General features: G+C 37.1%; 1 protein-coding gene across 5 annotated transcripts in view; it reads left to right on the plus strand.

Annotated features, from left to right (window-relative positions):
* Positions 1-22,177, plus strand: part of NEDD1 (NEDD1 gamma-tubulin ring complex targeting factor) — a 68,819-nt gene extending 46,642 nt beyond the window's left edge. For 4 of the 5 annotated variants that reach the window (XM_074226640.1, XM_074226636.1, XM_074226637.1 and 1 more), the window contains 6 exons: positions 7,705-7,752; positions 7,988-8,217; positions 10,291-10,447; positions 16,051-16,207; positions 19,601-19,667; positions 20,147-22,177. In XM_074226640.1, coding sequence (XP_074082741.1) covers positions 7,705-7,752; positions 7,988-8,217; positions 10,291-10,447; positions 16,051-16,207; positions 19,601-19,667; positions 20,147-20,251 — 764 coding nt within the window. In that variant the 3' untranslated portion in view covers positions 20,252-22,177. The remainder of the gene's footprint in view (positions 1-7,704; positions 7,753-7,987; positions 8,218-10,290; positions 10,448-16,050; positions 16,208-19,600; positions 19,668-20,146) is intronic. The other variant, XM_074226638.1, reaches the window with a different exon arrangement.
* The last annotated feature ends 2,538 nt before the right edge of the window (positions 22,178-24,715 follow it).

Raw genomic sequence — 24,715 nt, forward strand, 5'->3', positions numbered from 1 at the left:
GTCTCTAGACCCTCTGGCCATAGCTCCTCAGGAGTAGACCCCAGGCCTGAATCTGCTCAGAAATTTCTTCTCAGAGTAATGGCCATAAGCCCCGGGCTGGAAGCATTGTTGTTCCCAAGGCTCTTGGGTTCAAGGTTCTAGGCTGTCTCCATCCGAGTCCAAGAGGAGAATGGAAGTCAGGGTGGTAGTAGTAGTTTTAGTTCAACTCACCTGGCTCCTGGACCCTCCTGCTTCAGCTAGGCTGGCATATCTGCAGTTGTGATTGGTTTTCAGTTGGTGTGAATGGCTGGTCTCTTCTCCAGAGCAACTGCCCCAGTTGGTGACTTTGAGGTCTGGTGGTCTCAGAAATAGACAGAAAAGCTGGGAATTAATATAAAAATTAAAAACACTCTCTCCACCAAATTAAAAGGTGAACAATTTCTAAGGATTTCTAGGCAGGGTACACATTATGTGTGAGATCTTTGCCACCTAATAGTATAACTGCCTACAAGTTAAGCATTGCGTATATCCAGGTGTATTTACTTGGGGATGGGGTGGGGATGGCCATCTACTTTCAGGCCTCTTGTGTTAATCTGCCTCTTGGTTGTATTTGGTCAGTTGTAGTTTCTGTTGTTGATGAGGAAGGTGGATTTGCTCTTCATATATTTTTTTTTTTTTGGCAAGGCAAATGGAGTTAAGTGACTTGTCCAAAGTCACACAGCTAGGTGAGTATGAAATGTCTTGAGGCTGGATTTGAATTCAGGTCCTCCTGACGTCGGGACTGGTGCCACTTAACGGCCCCTTCTTTCCATATTTCTTCCTACAGTCTTGGCTGTGGAGGATGGACTGAAAATAGTTCTGATGTTGTGGGGGTGGAGGGGAATATTGCTGTCCCTAGGACCCTTGGTTTGAAAGGAGGTGATTATCAGTGTGGTTGGTGAACCCTCTTGGCACAAGCTGCCTCCTGTCTCCCCTCAGAGTCTCCCTGCTTCCATGGGTCTTTACCTGCCTACCAATGTGGGTGGCATTTGGTAGAAGTTGCTGGCATTTGGAGGAAGTGGCTGGCTCTTTCCTCAAAGGAGTTGCTTGTGGGCTATGAGCCACAGTAGTGGTCTGGAGCTTCTGCTACTCTCCGATGTTGATTCATGTGGCATTGTTTTTGAGAACCAGGTGCATGGGTATTTTATCTTAGAGAAGAGAACACTTTCAGGGTTGGATGTGAGACATGATTTCTTTTGCCTTTAAAAATTTAAAATATTTTCACATAAAAGAAAGCTGCAGCTTAATCTACTTGGCTATAAAGGGAAGAACTAGCACTAGTGACTAAAAGTTTGTGGAGAGGCAGATTTTGTGGACTGCTTTAGGAAGTGCTCCTCTCTGGAATCCCTGGGGTTGTGCAAGTGGCTTATGACTTAGGAAATGGACTGGAGTTTGTTACCTCTAAGTCTCCTTCCAGCTCTGGGATTTTAAATTTGATTCTAGATGTATCAGATCATTTTCTAGTTGTGGAAACCGAGGCATAAATGGACAGACAGCTTCTAGGTCAATATTTACAATGTTGGGTAAGCAAATGCCTAGCATTCAGTGTGTTATAGCACTGGAGATTTAGCCAGTGCTTCTGGCTTGTAATTCTTGTTTTTTTTTTTTTTTTTAGGTTTTTTTTTTTTTGCAAGGCAAATGGGATTAAGTGGCTTGCTCAAGGCCACACAGCTAGGTAATTATTAAGTGTCTGAGACTGGATTTGAACCCAGGTACTCCTGACTCCAGGGCCAGGGCTTTATCCACTGCACCACCTAGCCGCCCCCTTGGCTTGTAATTCTTGAAAGGGGAAAATTTGACTCGTAATATAGAATGCTGACTAGTGAAGGAAATACACCTGGACATACGCAATGCTTAACTTGTAGGCAGTTATACTATTAGGTGGCAAAGATCTCACACATAATGTGTACCCTGCCTAGAAATCCTTAGAAATTGTTCACCTTTTAATTTGGTGGAGAGAGTGTTTTTAATTTTTATATTAATTCTCAGCTTTTCTGTCAATTTCTGAAGTATATAAAGTCCTCCTACGAGTGCCTTTCCTTAGTTCTGTTACTCCCTTGAGTCTGTGATCTTCCCACCTCTCTCCACTTGTGCACTCTGCTAGACTTCTGAATGAGGAATCCTCAATCACAGGGTCATGATCCCCTCGCCACCACCCAGGCCTCAGTCTGTGAAGATGAGCTTTCCTTACTGGCGTTGTCAGGATGCTCCTTTCTTAAGGTCCCTCAGTAATGAGCAAATCGGCCAGTACCAGGGACTTTTCTCTATTCTTCCGTGACATACCTATAGCCTGGTGTTAACCTTCTCTTAGCTTCAGGGACAGTCCTCCTGCTCTGCTCCATTCTCTGACTCCTTTTCCTTGTCCTGATTTCCAAAGATCCATACTTCCCCTGGAGGCCCTCTGCGACCTTCCTGTTTTCCTCCTTAGATTCTTTGGAAGTCTCGGTTCCTCCAAAGGATTCATTTAAGTACTTTCTGCAGAAGATGTCTAGCCTGAGCCTGTCTCTCCAGTGCCCATAAGTGTGGATGATGGGCAAAGAAATGCCCAAGCTGTGATAGCAGGAGAAAGGAGTGACCCCCTGTCAGTCAACAGGCACTGGGTCTCTCTGTGCAGATGCCAAGCCTTACAATGGGCCCATTATGGAGCACCTGCTGTCGTCCCAGCTCTTTGACCAATGTGTGTCATTTATATGGCGCCTACCTTGTGTCATTGTATGGATAGTACCCACTATGTGCTCATATCTGTGCTATCAATACAAAGAATAAAAATAAATGTACTTCTAGGAGCTTAGGTTTTATTAAGGGAGACTGTGTGTGTCTGTGTGTATGTGTGTGTGTGTGTGTGTGTGTGTGTGTGTGTGTGTGTGTGTGTGTGTATACACAGGAGAAATACCATGAAGAAAGGCAGTTTAGGGAGGGAGGGAAGCCTCTTTTAGCTCATGGTCCCCTTGGACAGTCTGCGGATCTCCTCAGAATAAGGTTTTTAAATGTAGAATAGAAAATAGGATTACAAAGGAAACCAGTTGTATTGAAATCATTATCAAAATATTGCCTAAAAATACAAATTCATATATTTCAGTTTGAGAACTCTGGCTTGAACTATATCTTGAAGGAACAGAGAGATTCTTTGAGGAGGAGCTGAAGAGGGTGGGCATTTGAGGCAGGAAACAGCTGGGGCAGAAGTCTAGGACGTGTGAGTGAGGAATGGCAAGCAGGCCAGCTTGGCTGGATCATAGACGGCCAAAAGTGGGGTATACTGTGTGTAAGAAGTCTAGAAAGACAGGTTGGGGCCAGGCTGTGAACAGTTTTAAAGGCTAGGCAGAAGTGTATATTTTATCACAGAGGAGTTGATTAAAGAGGAGAGTGAATGTGGTCCGGGCTGCCGCACTATGGAAAATCCCTTTTGCAGCTGTTTGTAGTGTGTAAGTAGAGAGAGCTCTCAGGGGGAGAGAACAATTAGGAGGTTATTAAAATAGTTCAGGCAATAGGATATGAAGACCCGAATTGAAGTGACTGTTCTGTAAGGAGAAGGGATCATATCTGAAAGATGTTGAGATAGAAATGGCAAAATTTTGCAACTCATTAGTTGTGTAGAACAGTTGAGAGTGAAGAACCAAGCTTACAGATCTGGAAGACTCGTAATGATTATCTCCATTTCTGTGACAGGCAAGTTTGGAAGATGATTAGATTTTTTGAGAAATATAGTGAATTCATTTTTGGGCAAATTAAGTTTGAGGTGCTTCTGGGGCTTCTATTTTGAAATGTAGATTTATTAGTTTCTGGTGCTGCACTGAAAGTCAGGGACTCAATATATAGATCTATAAATAATCTTCATAGAAATGCTAAGTAAACCAAAAGGAACTGATTAGTTCACTGAGGCAAAACTATAGACAAATGAAGGAAGGAAGGATTCATGGATGAATGAGAAGCTAGTGTGAGGGAATGGTCAGTGTGTTCAGGTAGGGGGATCATGTAGACACCACAGTAAAAGAGAAATTGGAAGAACCTGGAGGAATCAGTATTGCTGGAAAGAAGGAGAGGATTGATCTGTGGCCAGAAAGGTAGATTGGAGAGTTTCAGCAAAGGCCTTAAAAGACAACCTGAAGAGGGCTTATGTTTGGTAGAAGGAACTCGTGGAAGGTTCCTTATCAGGGAGATATGGAACTAAAATCTTTCCTTTTTGGAAAATTTATTTGGGCAGTTGTGTGAGATAGGGGGCTAAGAGATTGGATGGGGAGACCCGTCAGATATGTTCAGGTGTTAAACAATAAGGACCTTGGAGGATGGGTGGCAGAAGAGAGGTCAGGTGGGAGAGAGTTCAGAAGCAGAATGGGGGGCTGGCCTCGGAGGATGGGTGGCAGAGGAGAGGTCCGGTGGGAGATAGAGTTCAGAAGTTGAATTGGGGGCTGTCCTTGCTCATCTCCTCGGGGGGTGGAGACAGAATTCTGTGGAGAAGGTGTCAGCAGGCAAGGCCAGCATTGGGTTCCCAGCCCCAGGCTTCAAAGCTTTGGTTGTTATGTGAGATGAACAGTTCAAAGACACCAGCCTTTCTAGCTACCAAGCCAAATACATCTCTCTCCTAGGTCTTTTCATCCTTGATGAGAAGGGCAGATCACCTTCCTGTGAACCTCTCTGTGGACGAGGTGCTAGATGAGGACACAGGCCTTTCAGCTTGTAGACAAGGGAAGGGTGTCTAACTTTCAACTGCCCATCTCGAGGTGGAAGGAACACTTCTCCAAGCAGAAGGGAGCTGCTTTCTTCAAGGCACCTTGGCGCAGCTGACCCGGCTCCTTGTCTTGATGTACAGAAAAACAAATACCCACTCCCTCCATGAGGTTCTTAAACACCAAGACCCTAATTAGTAGCCTGGGCTGAGCACTGCACTGTGGCTCTTGGGCAGACTGGCAGCTGGGTTAGACATGCTGTGTCTTCTCCCTGTCCCTCGCTAATGACCAAGGGCTGTGTTAACAAGGCTTGTGCCATCGTCTCAAGTCCTTTTGACATTTTTCTAGCACGATTTAACTAATCCTAGCAACAGCAGCAACAACAAAAAGAAGAGTCAATTAAGACTTACTGGATGAGGTTTGGAAGTAAAAAAGGGATAATTAAAGATAGCTGTGAGGTTTTAAGTGGAGTGATTGGGAGGATGGTGTTGCCAATAGTGGAAATCCAGAATTTGGGAAGAAAGGAAATTTTTTCTTAGTGGAATAGAAATTCAGTCTGATACTTTGAGATCCCAGTATGATATCACCAAGTAGAGATTTCCAAATTTGGGGATGCGCCAAAGCTCAGGAATGACATTAAAAATGTATGGATGGATATGGTGGTTAGCTAGAGAGAAGGGATATAATTAAAGCCATCAGAGTACTGAAAAAAAGATGACTGAGAATAGAACTTTGGGAACAATCCCACACTTACTGGCAAGGAGATCGAGGTGTAATGAACCAGTGAGGGGATGCCAGGCAGAGGCGAGATTAGGCAAAAAAAGAGAAACTGTGAAAATTGTCCTAGAAGCTGGGAAGGAGAGAAGGTGAGGATGTTCAGGAGTATTGGAAGCCATGGAAAAGACTAGAAAGATTTGGCCTGAAAAAAGACTGCTTGATTTGGCAGACAAACTATCATAGATGAACTGGAAGAGAGTGTTTTGAATGGAAGCCAGATGTGCATGAGGTGGTGAGGAGGTTGAGTTATTGAGGGTTAACTTACTCTTTCTGTAAGTTTAACCATTAAAAGGGAGAGAAAATATAGAAAGCTAACCTGTGGGGATGACAGGAGCAGACCATGTTTACAGACAGTAGGGAAAGAACCAGTAGAGAGGAAGACACTGAAGATGAGAAAGGAAATTTTAATGGCACAGGAGGGACAAGTAAGTTCAAGGGTACAAGTATAGAAAGGTTAGCTTCTTCAGCTAGGTAAAGGTCTTCATCCTTAGGAGAGGACCGGTGAGGACTTAGATTTTTCAGTTGATGATTAAAGATAAACAAGGTTATAATGGATGGCTTCAATCTTTGCCTTCAAGTAGGATTATCTATTGAGAGAGAGAGGAGATCATGGTGATGAATTTGACAACTTGAGGAGAGAGAGGAGGAGGAGGAGGAGGATTAAAAACCCTTGATTCGGGGCCACAGAGGACAGAGCACTGACTCTGGAGTCAGGAGGGTCTGAGTTCAAATCTGGATTAGCTACTTGACTGGGACTAGCTATGTGACCCTGGACAAGTCTCTTAACCTCAATCACCTCACCAAAACAAAAACCTTGATTCAATAAGAATTGAATGAAAGGATCATTAGATCATGTGCTCTGATGTGCTGGCAAATTGAAGTTTATAATTTTACAGAATTCAGGACCTTATCTCTCTTTTAACTTTCAATGACTACCCATTTGCCTAACAAAAAAAATCCTATGTGACTCTCAAGTCTTTTCTATAAACAAATTCCACCTTTCCTTGGCATCCTTATTTCATGTATTCCTTGTGTTTGAATCCAGAGGGAGATAGGTTGGCAGATGGGAGGTGGGAAGACTGTTCCTGTCTTTCTGATATGTGTTAAAGAGAAGTCATCAAGTTTGGGGGGGAAAGAAAGAAGAGACTAAGTTTCCTTAACACAGAGGGAGACCAGGCAGAATGTGAGGGTCATATGAACTAGGGAGGAACAGAACAGCAGTGAACATCAGTATTTTAAAATAATACCTTAAACTCAGTATAAAGCATGATGCTCAGGTAGTAGACTCAGAGTGCAGATTGAGAAATATTTCTCTTTTGGACCTGGCCAATAAAGGAATTTGTTTTGTTTGACTATAGATGTTTGTAAATAGGGATTTTTTTTTGGAGGTGGAAAGATGAGAAAAAGCAGATCTTTGTTGAAAAAAAAATTTTAAAAAAATTAAAAGAATGTTTTGTACTTGTCCAGATTTTTTAAAAGAATTTTAAAGTATTTTCAGCTATATTATCTTGGTCCTCTCTGTAACTGTGTGGCACGGACAGGACATGAATCATTATTTCTGCTTTACAGGTGTTGTAAAACTTGCTATTTGCTGTATGTAATAACTCGAAATTTAGACCCGTCTTTTAAAAATCACATTTACCAGTCTTATTTAAATGACCATATATAGAAAAAAGAGGAAACTAAATTACTTCTTTTCTAGAAAAGTACGGGATTAGGGCTAGCTAGGTGACACAGTGATAGAACACTGGACTTGGAGTCAGGAGGACCTGAGTTCAAATTCATCTTCAGACACTTAATTGCCTAGCTGTGTGACCTTGAGCAAGTCACCTAACCTCATTGCCTTCAAGAAATAAAAAGCGAGGTGGGGGATTATGGGTATAGATGATAGATATGCTGGCACAATTGTAGATTCAGTTTTGCTTAAATTTTCTTTGTTCCAAAGGGAATATCATTTGGATATGTTATATATTATACATACATGTATATATATGTATACACACACGTAGGTAAATGAGTCTGATCTGAGATAAAATAAGGTGTTATTATGGAAGAAAATGAACAACATATGTGGTGGAGTTGTGGGTTTTTTCTTTTTTTGAAGTAATGAAGAGGAAGGTGCTGACTAATCCTTTTTTGTACTTTGTGTACTTTGCGAATTTTCTCTTAAAGAGGTTCCTTGATAATTAGAAAGGGAATGAGAACTTGGTTTTATTTTCACATTTTTTTACATTATAATTTATAGATGCTGCTGTTCACAAGGCAGGTGAGGACTCTACTACAAGAGGAGACGGTAGGAACCTTTGTAACACTTTTCTCATCTTGATGATATATATATATATATATATATATATATACATATATATATATATATATATACACACACACACACACATATATAATATATTTTGTGAGATATATATGTTAAGCATTTTCTTTGCTGCTTTTAATAATTAGTTTGTTTTGTGGAATGTAGTATGGATTACAGGAGTGTCAGTCATGTACAAATCCTTTTCCCTTATTTTCAGGCCTAGACTTTCTCCCACAGTTAAATACAATGTTTCCAACAAGAAAACAGCCATCAAGTGCAAACACACCGGGATCACATCTCAGCTCTCTGCATGTCTCAATGGAATTCCCACTTACAGAAGAGAATGAAAGTCAAGATATAGCAGCCGAGAGTAAAAAGATGCCCCTGGGAAAACAGGAATCGAGGGAACCCTTAAAACAGGTATCTTTGCAGGAGAATTTCCATCAGGTTGGTTTTTTTTTTTAATCTTTTTACAGATAGTAATTATAATGCATTTCAATCCTTAACCAGATTCATGATTTTATAGGTCTGGTTAATGCTCCTTTGATGCAGGCTAAAACTTTTTTGCACCATTAGTTTCATCAGCCTAAGAGATTGAACACCTGTTGACCTACCTCTGGGGCTGAGGTAGCAAGACTGACTCTCAGCTAGCAGGCATATTGTCTCTCTGGGTCCATCTCCAAGTTTTTTAGTCTTTGTAAAACCTGACAGAACTTCTGGACCATTTATAAGGTTATTCAGGAGCTCAGAGTCCACCTCCACTACATGATTTTGAATTGGAGTGGGCCTTGAGTAGAGGACAGTCCAGTTTGTTGTTAGAAGGTTATTAGAAATGTATTGTTGGTGCAAGGACCTGTGAGCAGACTGCAGGGTCATGTGAGCAGGCTCTTCTTGAGATGTCTCTTGAAAGTCTGAAAGCTGACTCTCAGTGCATTTGGAATAACTGAAGGATTTAGACATGATTTCAATAATCAGTCTTCAATAATTTTAAAGTGACTGAATATCAGTAGTAATCTGGTATGTGATAAATCCAAAGATACAAACTTTTCATACAAGAACTTATTATTTGACAAAAATTGCTGGGAAATTGGAAAACAGTACACCAGAAACTAGCTATAAACCAATGTCTCACACATTTTGCCAAGATAAGGTAAAAATGGTTATATGACTTACACAAAAAGGGTGATAACCATAAGCAAATTAGGAGAGCATGGAAGAGTTTACCTGTCAAATCTATGGAAAAGGAAAGAATTTAGGGTCAGACAAGATATAGAGAATTACAAAATGTAAAATTGATAATTTTGATTATATAAAACTAAAAAGGTTTTTTGCACAAACAAAACCAATGCAACCAACATTTTTAAAAAAGCAAAATATTGTGATAAAATTTTTGCAGGAAATATCTCTGAAAAAAAGCTTCATTTCTCAAAAATATAGAGAATTGAGTCAAATTTATAAGGCTACAAGTCATTTCCTCAATTGATATATACGGTCAGAGGATATGAATAGGCAGAATTCAAAGCCATCTGTAGTCATGTGAAAAAATATTCTAAATTACTATTGATTAGAGAAATGCAAATTAAAAGAACTCTGAAATACTGCCTCACAACTCTCATGATGGCAAAATTGTCTTTATGGCTTTAAAAGCAAGATGCTTTATAAGTAGATATCAGATCACTCTTCACTTCTATTTACCTGGAACTTATATCCATTGGAACATAAAATATCAAGTAACTTAAATAATTTAGTCTAAATTGCATGACAAATTGGTGGCAAAAAAAGACTAGAATCTAGCTTATTTGACTTAAATCAATCTATTTTCTACAGAAACTCACTTCTTCATCAGAAGTGGAAACAAGTAAAAACATGATGTAGAAATGCCAATGAGACTGTAGGTAGTCTCACAGTAGAATATGATTTTTATTCATGTTAACAGAACCATTGATAGTCTCAAGCTTTACTGAATGTATTAAAACAGGCTATTAAAATATTTTGTCATTTTTTTAAATACCTTAGCCATTTTTCCAATAATTATTTCGATATTATCCACCATAGTGACCTCCTTTTAACTGTACTGTAGTTTAGCACTTCTCTCCTGAGAGGAAATGATCTTAAATATGTTGTTCAAGAAGAATGGAAGAACCACTTGAATTGCTTAACAGATATTTGTGCGACTAGTCAATTATACACCTTTATTCTCACAATAGAATCCTATTTTGCAAAATTATTATCTATTGAAAATGATACATAGTAGTAAATTTAGGATGACTGGATTTTGTCTATTAACTGTCAAAAACAGTCTGTTTTTGTATTTGTTGAGGTCAATGAGTTTGGTTCTAACATTCTAGTAAGACTTATCTTACTAGATAAATTGGCCCAAATACTACTTTTATTCTGACTTTTTCCTCACTTCTCTTCCACAACTCCAAAAGAAAACAAACATCAATTGATAATTGATTAATACTTTTTAAATTGGAAGCTACAAATATGTTCTAAAAATGAGTTGTTATAAATTTGAAGCTAGCCAAATTCATCTCCTCTGGTGCTGAATCTGGAAATCTGAATACCTCCCCAACATCCAGTGCAACAAGAAGCCCTGAGAAAACAGAAAGGCCAGAAAGAGAAATTCAAGGCCATTTGACACATGAATCCCCAATCAATGGAACTACCATAGCAAGTGAGTACATAAAACTGCTTATTGTGTGCACATAGATTCACAAGTTTTAAAAATTTAACTTAAAAATGTAAATACATACAGTAGAGAGCACTGAGTTTGGAAAAATGTTTTAGAATGTTTTAGGTTTTTTCATCTTCTCTTTTTTAACATACATTTTTATTTATTTAAATATTTTTTCAAGAATGTATTTTGGTTTAGTACATTTTACAGGGATCAACTTCTGTTGGGTGATTCTCATGCACTGGAGCCTTTTTTTCTGATATGACTCAATGTAGCTTGACTGTGTGATCCTTGTAATCTTTTTTTTTTTTTTTTTTTTTAGGTTTTTGCAAGGCAAAGGGGGTTAAGTGGCTTGCCCAAGGCCACACAGCTAGGTAATTATTAAGTGTCTGAGACCGGATTTGAACCCAGGTACTCCTGACTCCAAGGCCGGTACTTTAACCACTACGCCACCTAGCTGCCCCGATCCTTGTAATCTTAAGAGTTACAATAGGGAAGGAAGGGAAGGGAATGCTCACCATTGTGAGAAATGTTCCTTGGATTCTAGAAAAACAACCTTTAAGAGTTAAGAGAGTTAAATCATATCACCATCAAAGTCAGCAAAAGGAAAAGATACAGTTTCAAGTTTAATACTTGTCAAAAATATTCAATGATTAAATTGTCAAAAATTGTACATGATCAAATTATGAAATTCTGATAATAGACAAACAGATGATGCTGATGGGTAAGGAAGAGACAAGAATCCAAAGACATATTTGGAACAGCTATTCTAGAAACAAAATGTAAACAAAATGTAGGAACAGCTAGAAACAAATTCATTCAATATGAATTTGCCTGAATCCAAATCCACTGTGACTACAAAGTGGTATTCCCCAGGAAGCTCAGATTTTAGAAGGATGTATTTAGCAAACTAGAAGAGGGGACATGAACCATTGACAAATATAGTTGATGTGGACTGTGTCAGAAAAGCTAATGCCTGGAATGATCTGACACTTGTGAAAGACCTGAAGGTAAAAAGGATTTTTAAAAGGAAATCAGAACAAGGAGGGGAAAGGTTCATTATTGCAGAATAATAGTTTAATGTTAACAAATGATAGAAAAGGCAGAACTTGGCAGCTCCTTGTTTTCATATATCCTCTCCAGGAGAAGGGCAAAGTGGGAAGAACAAGACAGACAAGTCTAAGGTAATCATCATCATAATGACTAACATTTGAAAAGTGCTGCCAGAGATACCTTGTTTGATCCTCACACCAATCCTAGGAGTCAAAGGTTCTTTTTATCATCCTACTTTTCACATGAGGAAATCAAGACTGAGGGAGGTTAAAGTGACTTGGTCTGAGGTCACTTAGTAAATGTCTGAGGCAGTGTTTGAACTGGAGTCTTCCTAATTCCAGGTCCTTTTTTATCTGCTGATCTACCTACTTACTTAGAAGAGAAGAGCACATAGTTGCTTAAAATAAATTCATCTCAGAGAAATAAAATGTTGAAAGGAGAAAGATTTTTTTCCCCCAAATAAGTTATTTAAAGATTTTTACTCTGTGTATTGATTGTGAAGTTTATAAAAAGGAGTAGAGTTTGCTAGAAACTTTCTTGGGTTCACTAGTGACAGGTAGTCCCATCAATGGAAAAACTGTTTATGGTAAGACAGAAGAAATAAACTCTAGTGGATGCTAGCCTGTGTCAGGAAGCTGGGGAAACAGTGTGGCACCAAGGGAAGAACACTGGCTTAGACATTGGAACACCTGGATTCAAATTGCCCCTTGGACATTGCCTCCCCATGAGCCTTGGAGCAAGGTCCTTTACACATCTGGATCTCAGTAATATCAGAGTCATCACATCAGGGTCCAGGGGTGGCAATAGCTGGACTTGGTGGTCCATTCTGATATGTGATCCTATGAAGGTGGAAGAAGAATGGGACACAGGCAAGGAATGGATGAAAAAGTTGAGCAACCGACCTTGGAGATCAGGACTAGATTGGGTAGCTGTTCCCATGGAGGACAGAGCTCAACACACTCACTAACAAGGAGCAGGGTCCTCTTCTGCAGAGAGCCTACCTTGAGAGGCCATCCAGGGCTCAGGACTGGAAGGAGACACAGGTAGTAGTGGCTGCTGAAAGACCATATGTTGATCTGAACTTAATAATGGGGAAGTATTTTGTCTTCCTGAAATAAATTCAGAAAAGAAAAACTCGATATGAGAACTGAGCAACTTGTTATGAAGACGATCCTTACAAAAGGGACTTTTGTTTATTGATCACAGCTAAATAGAATCTGAGTGATGGACTGCCATTAAAATATGTATTTGCCTGAAGATCTGTAAATCAAATCAAGAGGACCTTAAACAGACAAAGGAGGAAAAATAAAAGAGAAACTATCCATATGGTAGCTGCTAAGCCAGATAATCATAGAGAGTAGCAAGTATGACGTGGGAAAAATATCAATAGAAAGAAACAGAAATGGATAGTATTAGACAGTAGTCAGTATTTAACAGAGAAATTGAAAGTAGCCTGATACACAGCAATTATTAATAACACACAGGAGGAGAGTTGGTTTTGGAATTAGGATCACATAGCCAGAAGTTTTGAATACATAGGCATGAATTATTCTTTTGAGAAAAGAAAGAGGACTCTGTCTAAAGAGACCATTGAGAACACAGAGAATTTGTTGTCCAGCTCCAGATTTTAAAAAGATAGAAGATGGAAGGGCAGGTAATTAAGAACAAATATAAAAATTGTGCAGTCATGTAAGATAATTTAAGTCTTGGAGTGAAGTGGGATTGGAGATGAATGCTAAGAGGAATCACAAAAAAAGATCTTTTTTTTATTGCAGAGATAAGCTAGGACCTTCCTCCTTGGATACGATAGTGAACATGGTTGATACCAAGAAGATAGAGCTGGTCAACTTGCTAATTTAGTTCCTAGAAGAGCAGTCTTTGTATTGGGAAGGACAAGAGGTAGTGAACAAGGAGATGAAACATAAATAAAAGACGAAAACTAGAGAACGCCTAGCTATCCTTAATGAGTACGGCAACTGTAGCCCTGAATTCTGAAAGAATAGGAAGATATAATCACTGTTCTGTTGTTAATGGAAAAATGAGAATGGTATTTACAATGCTTGACAGATTTCCTGGTTTTCCAAAAAAAGGGAAGAGAAGGGAATTCAATTCCTGGCAAATTCTGGCATGTATTATTAAAGATCTTATAAATCTGGGATTTCTGAACTTGTTTTCTTTATCTGTCTGAGTATGTATATGTATATGTGTGTATAATTTTTTTAAGAAAAGAAAGATTTTATTTATTTTGAATTTTACAATTTTTGTGTATATGTATTTATTTATGCATGTACATTTAAATATATTTTATACATTTAAAAAAAACCTATGGTAAGTCCATAGACTTCACTGAATTGTCAGAGGAGGTCTATGACACAAAAAGATTAAGGAGCCCTGTATTAAAAAGATAAAAGACTGACAATTTAGAAGCAAAGTGTTTTTTGTTTGTTTTTTTTATTCCCAAGATCATCCCCCAAGGCTTCATCCAGGTAACAGCTTCATTTTCTCTCTTGATAGGACTACTAATCTCATAGATCATGGGAATGCTCTATCTCTGGCATGCCTATATTTTAGTAAATAATTTGCTAGTGTCCAATGCTATCCTTGAAGCTAAGATGAAAAAATACAAGCCAGGCAATAGTATAGTATTCTCAACTGATTGAATTACCAGCCCCACAAAGTGGTCATTAATAGGCAGGTCTCTAGCTGAATGCTTCCAGGACCTGTCCTAGGCCCTGTACTATTCAGTGAGTTTAATGAGGAGCTTGAAAAGAATCATGAATATCCGTTCAGGGAGGAAAAGAATCCTAAACCTGTGTCAGACAGTTTCCAAAAAGAATTTAAGGGACTGGAACAATGGGCTATATCTAATAAAATGAGATTAGGAATAATTGTCCAGGCTTTCCCTTGGAATTGAGGAATTTCCCACACAAATGGGAGGTTAGGGCAATGTTCCAGTTTGTCTGGAAACAAAATAGGTTGTTTAATGGACTGTAATATCAATGTGAGACAATAGCATAATTTGGCAGAAGCTTAAATGGCGGAGGGGCAACAATGAAGGAGGGAATAATCCTCCTTTGTTCTCCCAAGGTCAGAAGACATCTGGAGTATTGTGTACAGTGCTAGATGCTGCATTTTAGGAAAGGACATTCATTGATCACCTGGAGAGGGTCCAGGCATGCTTCCAGGATGGGGAGAGGAATGGAAAATCATGTCACCAAAGGATCAGTAGAAGGGATTGGAAGTGGGGGTGGGGAGATGATAGATGTCTTCAGATATTTAAAGATTGTCCTGTGCAAAAGAGATTTTGTTTATTCTGCTTGGCAGAAGGCGGAACTAGTAGCAATGGGTGGAATTGTAGAGTCTTGATGGCAGAACTTTGGTGTCTCCAGAAGAGGTTACTGATTGGATTTCTCTTCCCATAGAGCTTGGCTCCTGAATCATGGGGGTGTTGTAGATGCCCTTCCCACCCAAGGGAGGGCCTTTCCAACTCCGAAACTGTGAATCTTTGAAGTGTAGAAATGGGAAAACTTGGAGTGCAGTGATAGCAGCAGTTTGCTGGTTGATAAATGCCAGTTGACTGACTTACTCGATAGAAACTTGAGTCTTCATGGCGCAAGAACCAATAGTTTGAAGTTTTAGGGAAGTGAATTTGGATTCAGTAAACAAATCAAAACCAAAAAGTTTTCTAAAAAATTAGAATGATTTAAAATGGAATCAAATACTTTATGAGAACATCTCTTTCTTCTTATCAAGGGTGTCACAGAGAAGGCTTCTGTGTGGATAAGAGGTTTGACTAGATGATATCAAAGGTCAATTCCAGCCCAAGCTTCTACAGTTTTAGGCATTACACAAATCTTCAAACCACCAGATTTAGCTACAAGGATTTTAACTACTTGTCATTGCTCATGATTAGATGACTTTAAAACATTTTAAGAGTTCATTCTTAAGACTTCTCCTACACCCCTATCTGTACCAAAGTTTTCTGAGGAAGGGAAATTTTGACATTTAAATCTGTGAACAGAAAAATGTACAATTTAATCACATTTAAAGCTGTTAGCAAAAAATGTTATCGAAACATTCAACTGTCACTTAGCAATAAACTATATTTACTATGACTAAATGTGAGGTTCTTGTGTATTTAGTCTTATTCATCCTCTTTCTGGGTGTTGGTCTAATAATTTTAAAAGCATTTTTTGCCAATTTTTCTCTTAGCTATACTTATCATCTTTACTTGTGTAGTCTCTTGTTGCTGAACTATAACCAACTTGTTACATTTGTTCTATGTAAGTTAGATAAATGGTTCATAGATATTTTAAGATGAATCCCCTTGTCATGTGTTATTGCATTAGTCAGTTGGCAGTTTATAAATATAGATAAATGACTGTTAGAAATAACATAATAGAAAGTGCCTAGGATCTATTTTAGAGATATTTTCCTTCCTAAATGTCATGGAAACTTAGTTCTTTTCTTCAGTTCTTCAAGTATTTATTAGTCAGGTGCTTTTTGTGTTTTTTAAAAGAAATATCTGTTTGTTTTTTTATCTATTTTAGATCCAAAGATGATGTCCTCTGTCACTTCTGGAGTAGCCAATTCACTTTCAGAAAAAATAGCAGATACCATTGGAAACAATAGATCAAATATGCCACTGACATCTGTTCAAATCCATTTTATACAGAATATGATACAGGACACACTGGATGACTTTAGGTATTACTTAATAAAATTATTTTTTCCCTATTCTTGACTTCTTTTGTTTGTTTTCTTGTTGATAGCACAAGCAAATTAAAACTTAAATGCAGTGACTAGTGCTTTGCAGTTTCTACTTTGAGTCCCGAAGTAAAAAATTTGAATGTGGTTTTTCAGTGAGAATTTAGCAGACATGTATAGTGGATTATCGTGTTGGCCTCAGTCTATTGCATTTACTGATTATCATGAAGTGAAAGACTCATTCATACAGTACAGCTGGTGGGCAACTGAGCAGCTGCGGTTTAGCAGTGAAGCTGTTAGCTTAGAAGCCTTTGTTAATAAAATAATGTTGCCAGAATTGAAAAACAGAAAGCATTATAGTTGTTTGTTTTCCCTTATTCAAGATCCTTTAAAAATAAGACTTGCAGATCATCTGTCCAATGTAGCATTTATTTATATAGTAGGGAAATACATTTTAAAAAGCAATTATGAGACTTGCATTCTATAGACTACAACTTTTTTTCGGTAACTTTTGTTTGCTTCTGTCGTTTTAATCATCCTTTCCTGCTAGAAAATTGTGCAAATAGTTTATTAAATAGGATATATTATTCTTCACATCTTCCTTCTAGGGACTTTTAAAAGTCCTGCACTGCTATTTAACACCTCTTGAAGTCTATCATGTATTTGCAATGGCAGTACATTTGTAGAACACAAATAGTGCTCAGTTTGAGATGTGTTGTTTTCAAAGTTGTAATAAAAACATCTGTAATTGATATGTAAGCATTCTAAAGGAAAATGGTGAAAAGTTTATAAATCTTAAATATTGCTAGAGTGGGAAGAAGAGGAGGGTGACATTTGAATAGCCAGGAAGTTGTGAGAGCTAGTGGGATGAAAAAGGAAAGGCTCCCTTGAGTTTGTAATCTTTTTCCTTTGATAACCTTGGGACTAGTGAAACCTCATATAAACTCCTCTTGGAAACTTCTTTGTTTCCATCAGAACTCTATTTAAGTGAGTCCTTTTTCATGAAATCTTTTCTGATTTTCCCTTGCTGCTAGTGCTTTCATCATCCCTTAAAAGAAAATATGATATTGCATTTATTTTGAATTTATTTTCCTGTACTTATGTACACATTTTCTCTTGTGATAGGATGTAAGCTTCTTGAGGCCAGGGACTGTTTTTTGTTAGTCAGAAAGCCTTTATGAAGCATGCCAGACACTGTGCTTAGATAATGAGAAAGGCAAAAAATATTTATTGTCTTTGTGTCATCAAATGCAGGTTCATTGATCAGCCTAAAGTTTGGTTTTTGTTTGAACATATTTCAGAGTCTAACAATTTTCTTTCATTGATATTTATTATAGTCATCATTGATTTTTTATTTAAAAAAGCTTATTCACATTCAGTTATGTTTTCCTTTGAATAGCAAGTACATTCTTCTCCCCCCCCCACCCACTCATCTCCCATTGGGTAAGAGATCAAAGTGATATTTAGTTGGGTAGTTGGACCTTTTATGGGTGGGAAGGACCCTTAGAGGTTGTCTCTCAAGACCGAGTTTTCCTGAAGAATATGCTCTAAGTCAAAAATCATCCAGGGGCCACTGACATGCTGGAGACATCCCTTGGATACTCAAAATGTTGGAATGAGCTTATAACCTCTTAGTTGTAGATTGCATATTTTTTCATAGATGTAGCAGAAATCCCACTTTAAGTTCATGTGACCAGAGTAGACTTTGCCATCAGTTGATTGATTTGTTTTATTTTTCCTTTTACAGTCTCCTGCCCACAAAATAACCAAAATTGAATTCCTTTGACCCTGATATCCATTTTCCTGAACCCCCATTTCTATCTTCTTGCTTTCACATTTTTTTAATAATTGTAAATAGACAGCCCTGTTAATTGAAAAAATAAACTGTGAAGTTTATAATTTGTTGAAATTAAATAATTTAAAGCAGTGTGCTATTTGGAAACTAAATGTAAGCAAGTATAAGCCAATCATATAGTTGGAAATAATTATTTTAATTTTTATACAACAAAAACATTTTTGCAGTCATAATATAGTTGTGTCAATTTACTCTACCAGTTTCTTAGAGCCAGGTGTTAATTATTTTTAGAGCATTGGGGAAGCAAAAGAGGCAGTTGAGTTTTGGGACTGGGAAAGGATGGCATCTGTTGGTATGGTAGCAGTGTTGAATTTTGCTCAGAGAGGAATCTAAATGAATACTGACATCCATCCTGAGTGGTGGGAAGGCAGGAATGGTAGGAGAGAGGAGAGATTTCGGTGGCCTCTCTTGTCAGGCTCTTCTCCACATGCCTTTGGTTTACTCTGCCTGGGTTATAAGATGAGAGGTAGGATGCAGATGAGTAAGTCATAGCGATCTCTTTCTCTCTTTCTTCATTGGTTTAAGAAATATAAATAAAATACTGACTTGGAAATAACTCTTTCCTCTCCAGTTCCACCAACTGAATTTGTACTTATCTAATTACTGCAATCAGCAATTATTTTTTCCCTTCTCAGAATTCCATTAACACTGTGTCACTTTCTTAATGGCATTGCTTTGTAGTTGTAGTATAGTATATGTTCAGTTTATTGTAGGACAGTATAATGTTCAGATCTCTTATTCTAATACTGTCTCTCTCAACACATACTCATGCAACCATATGAACATGCACATGATTTCAATCAGGCCTCTTTAGGTTAGAGACTAGGCCTTGTTCTTATATGTATCTACGTAGCTTAGTATTTCCATTCATTGCATTGTATCTTTTAGGTGAATTCATATGGAATATGCTTCTAAAATGTAGAGGAACAAGCCAGATTAGATGAGCTTGAGGGATCCTGTTTATTTTCCAAATGTGGCCCACTTGGTGTAAGACTATAAACCTATAGTTAGACACATATAGAATGTACATAATGATGATTTATTGTAATAACTCCACCATAAAGGAATTTAAATTCTGTTTTATGGAATACTTCCAAAACCATTTCTTCTTCCAACTGCTCTCCCTCCTCAATTACATCAGAAATCATACCTTTTTTGAACCAATTCATTGACAATCCTATAGGAATTATTACAAAGAAATGCCTTTGAACCAAAAGTTGATGCCATTAAAAATGGTATGAAGTTTTCCCTCCTTTGTTATGATTCTTCTTTCACAACATCACTAATATGTTTAACATGATTGGACATGTATATTCTCTAAAAGATCATTTGCTGTCTTGGTGGGGGGGAAGGAAGGAAATGAGAAAAATGTGGAACTCAAAATCTTACAAAAAATAAATGTTGAAAGTTATCTTGACATGTAATTGGAAAAATTTTAAATTTTTAATGGCATGAAGAAAAGAAATCATTGGATAACTTTTTAAAATATAATGAATTGGCTTTCCTGTTTATGATGTTCTTTGTTCTTGTTTTCCTAGGGAAGCATGTCATCGTGACATTGTAAATTTGCAAGTGGAGATGATTAAACAGTTCCATATGCAATTGGTATGTACTGCAAATTGTATTTAAAAATGGACTCTGAGCAGCTGGAAAATTAGCAAGTCTATCAAAAGGGCATCAATAGGTATTTTTTACCTAATCATTAACTCTAGTTCCTGGGCTATCTAAATAAATGATAGTAGAAGCAGAGTGAATTAACTGGATTTTAATTGACCAATTATGTTTTTTTTTAACCACTATATATGCGGGATGAAAGAAATGAATATGGGAACCTAGTTAAAAAAGTCTGTTTTTTTTTTAAATATATTCAGCCTTTTAGAAGAATATGCCCAGAAAAGCTAGATTTGTAAGAATCGCCACCATTTCGATTGCTTTCTTTTAATATGATATACAAAGGGTGACTTGAATACAGGAGAAGAGCTCTTGTTAGCCATTTGAAAGAAGGGATAATGATGGGAAAAATGACCAACTTCAAAGTGCAGATTATCAAATCAAGTTTCACTGTTGATTTTGTTCCCCTCTAGAATGAAATGCACTCCTTACTTGAAAGATATTCCGTCAATGAAAGTTTAGTAGCTGAAATTGAAAGACTACGTGAAGAGAACAAAAAACTTCGGACCAATTTTTAAAAGTCATACTTGGAAACATTGGTTTTGTGATTTGAAATGACCTTGATGGTACAGAAATATTCCGACTCAGTATTGTTCTCATGATTTCCGAAGAGTTGTGAGTTTTGTTTTTTAATCAAACTGTAGATTGTTGACCATCACTACATTTCAACTGACTGCTCTAAAAATTTGTATTTTTGTGATGAAACTATAAAAAATGCCTTTTGCAAAATAGGAAAGTCCTTAGGATGTTTATTGTACTGAAACTTCAGTTGTATACACTAAGTGCCTCTTTTCTTAAAAAAAAAGACATTTGCAGAAGATTATATTTTATGTAGGTTTTTCACAGATCTATTTTTGATGAACAAATTGCCTTCCTGTTTTTTTGTCCTCAAGCTTAGAATTTTGGTATATCCTGTTTTTCTGAAAGTCATTTCAATATGACAGTTGGAATTTTAAGCAATTAGTTAATAAAATGCAGGATCGATTAGTGATTATTTCATTATTATGTCAAAACTGAACATGACCATTATTTATTAATCTGTGTGTTTTGAAAACTAAAGTTTTGGGATTGCATAGTAAAACTATTGCATTTGTTGTAAGGGTATTATACCTTAAAAATAGCCTCTGCTATTAGTTTTTATAGGTCAAGTTACTTTGGTAAGTAAGCTGTTTGAGATCCTTATAAAAATACTTCATTCCTTTCTTTCTTGGCATCATGTGAGTTAATGTGCTGAATTATTTTGTGAAGGTTCAGCAAATATGTTTAAACTTACAATCAGTGCAGATATCACGGTGACTATTGGATGTTATTGCAACAACAGTAGGCAAGATTTGATTAAACACCAACTATACTGGGTGCTGTGTTAGAATTCAAGTGATCCAAAAACCAAAAGAAAATATCAGCCTCTTCCTACCCTCAAGGAGTTTACCTTCAAATAAACTCTGAAAAATCATCAATATATTTTTGTACTTGATAAAATTTTAGTAAGACTGAAGAATAGGTAGCACAGTGTTTCTTAATTAGAAAATGAGTTCTTATTAAAAAGTTTAACAAAGTATAGTTTTCTCATTTTCCATTTATTCTTTCCACAATTAGATCCAAGTGACAACTACTATGAAATATTATGCTTCATATGACACACACACACACACACACACACACACACACACACACACGCACGCACTTAAAGTCCATTCTTCATTAAGTAGTTTCTGAAGAGCTAAGTGGTGACAAACAGAGCATGAGAAGAAGAAAAATGCAGTATTATTCAAGCTGACAACTTGTCAGGGAGCTCGCCATGAAAAGTTTTTTACATTGCTATCAGATAAATTTTAGAAGAACCTCAAAACCATTTCATTAAATGCCCAAATGATTCAGGTTTTCATTAATCAGTTACTTTTGAAGTACAATGAAAAGTGCAAATTTAGAAAAATTCAAGTAATGAATGAAATCATACGTATGAGTATGCAAATTTGCTGTAAAGTTTCCTATAATTTGCTTCAAATATAAAAGGGTTTGTATTTTTTAATGATTATTTCTGTATAATTTCTTAGCAATTAATATTTGTGTGTATGGTTTTTGTTTTACTGACTTTGCAGCAGAAATCTTTGGCAGTGTTCAATGCCAAATAAATGCAAATACTTTAGCATAGGTACAGGTATATTTCTAGCCTGTTCAAGCTACAGTTTCATGAATATAAATGAGATTTGTAAGTGCATTGACTTAGCTCTTTGTTCCAAAGATTATAAACTATGTACCTGATATGCCAGTCTTCCTTTCGACTTTTTAAAGCTGAGATGAAAGTGATAGTCACTCAGAGAATAACATGAACGTAGCTAGTGAGCAGTGGTTTAAGAGTATGACAGATGAATTTTAATGGCAAGTATTTAATAAATGTACATTGTACTAATAACTACTTGAAAAATAAAAACCAAGCAATAGAATATTGTTACTTTTCTCAGTATGGTTTTTAAATATTAAAGAACAAAGGAATTTTAATATTTTTCCTTGGAGCCACAAAAATGGTCTTACTGCCTGCTGCGATATTAGTTTGCTAAAGTAATCTTTCAAACAAGTAAGCAAAACTTAAATATTGGCATAATGTATTAGTACACATTGCAAAATATTGAAGTCACAGTTTTGGGGGTTCTCTAATGACTTTTCTTCCAGTTGTGTAAGGTGTTGGTGTTTTAAATGCCTACTATGCACATAGGTACAGAATGGAATCTTGCTCTTTATCTGGTACACATTTCTTTAGATCCTTACTTTATGCCGCTTGATCCTTAGGCGAATGAGGGAAAGGGCCAGAGAGGTTCAGTTGCCTCAACTGTTTATTGGTTGTGAAGAATGAATGGGCATGGCTTTCCATCATCCATAGAATGAAGGCTGAGAAGGGGACACCACAGGCCCCAAGGCTAGGCCTAGAGTTCTCAAGCTCTGACATGTAGCAGCAGAGTGGTCCTGGGCCAGTCACTTCCCCTCCATCTGCCTCAGTTTCCTCAACAGGAAAATGGGAATAATCATAATACCTAGCTTCCAGAATTATTGTGAGAATCAAATGAGATAATTATTTGTAAAGTACCTGGCATATAAGAAGGTGGTCTATACATTCTGCCATCATTATTATTGTCATTGTAATAGTTACAAATTACTGGAGTATTTCAGATGGCACTTCACAATCAAACTAAATATTTTGCTATTAGGGTATTTTTAAAAATACTATAATTGATCTTGGAGATTGTCACATAATTTCTCTACTTTGTAGTTAGATATAGAAACACAAGGGGATGAAATGAAATTATAGAATGATTGATTTCCTTAGTTTTAGAATGAGCTTGTTGGTTGGGGTGTGGTGGGCAGGGGGGTGGAGTTGATGTTTTCTTTTCTAATCCCTTATATTTTGGTGTAGGGAAATTACAAGAAAAAAAAATTGAAAATATTCTTTAAAACATTGTCTACTGCTTTGTAAATGTGAGTACTTTTTTAGAGCAAAATGTGAATATCTGCTTTCCCTGAAAAATTACCCACAGTAGTGTAAGTATTATATCTTAAAACACCCAACTTCCACTAATGAAGAATTTCAGTGGCTATCTATATTGAAGATTAGTTTCTCTCTTTGTTAGAGCTGATAAGCACAGCATTGTGGAATGCAGACCCAATGGATGATCTGGCCCAGCCGCCTCATTGACCGACAAAGAGTTATGAGGCTCCGAGAGATCACGGTCTTGATTCCTAGTCTTTCCAATAAATTACAAGAGCGAAGTTCTCAAATTCCAAAGTTCTGCTTAGAATTGAATCAAACTAATACAATGTTGTAGTAAATAGTCAACAGATAAAAAAGAATAATCAGTTGATATGTACTCTTGGGGCTATAATTCATTATTTTCAGCAATAATTTTTAAAAACTTTTTTGGGCACATGACATGGGATTAGGCTGCATATCCAGAGATCTGATCTTGGTAAGGTGTGCTTAAAGATATCACATAGCTGTTTGATGTAGCTTATTAATGGGTTGTTGAAAGAAGCTTTGAAAACTCTTGAGTTATATCAAACATTTTCACACTAGAGAAAGTGCATTCAAACTGCATTTGGTAGGTAAGACTGGTATTATAAGCTGGAAGGAACACTTTCTCTGAAGTCTCAGGGTCAGAGTTCAAATCTTAGCTTGAAAGCGTATACAGAGGTGGTCTTGGGCATGTCGCTTAATGATTCTGGGCCTCAATTTCCAGATCTGGAAGGTAAGAGGGTTAGACTACATGACCTTTGAGAACCTTTCTAGCTCTGAACTCCTTTACCTGACATGTCGTTTTGTCATAGGCCAAATTAATTGTAGTTTACTCTAATCAGCATATGACAAGTAGGGGAATGGCCAAGTTTTTACTTGAGACTGAAACGTTGCCCTTTACTCAGCCATAAAAAAGGGAATGCTTAGGTTTTTAGGGGCACTCAAATTCTACTCTGATGCCTCATCACAGGGTTAGAGACCACTGTAGATTCTAGATATCCATTCAGTAGCAGGTACAGATGACCTAAATGGGAGAGTCTCCCTTGACAATCTCTTGAGAACCCCCTTGGAGTATCACCTTTTGCAGTTGAAACTATGTCCAAAGCCTTGAGCTAGTTCTGAACTTTAACAGAGCCACAAAGAAAGCTTTGGTAGGGAAAGATATCCAATTGAGAATAATAGCCTTGTTTAATTATTTTAGAAATGGAAAGAGGAAGTTAAAAAGACAAAACTTTAATCAGTAAATGTGAAATGTTGAATTTAGAGTACAGGTTGTAGAGTTAGGGAATGCTAATTAGGTTCTTTGGCTTTAAGTTTTAGAAACAGGCAGGGGTGTTTCTTATTGCTTTGTTGAATTTGAATTTTTTTTTCTATTCTGAACTTGATAAACATACTCAAACATGATGATTTCCAGATTCGAAGATTGTTCTTGATGAGCTCACTTGATGATTTCACACTCAGTGTGGGTTTTTTCAGG

The sequence above is a fragment of the Macrotis lagotis genome, chromosome 2, assembly GCF_037893015.1.
Source record: "Macrotis lagotis isolate mMagLag1 chromosome 2, bilby.v1.9.chrom.fasta, whole genome shotgun sequence".
Taxonomy (NCBI): domain Eukaryota; kingdom Metazoa; phylum Chordata; class Mammalia; order Peramelemorphia; family Peramelidae; genus Macrotis; species Macrotis lagotis.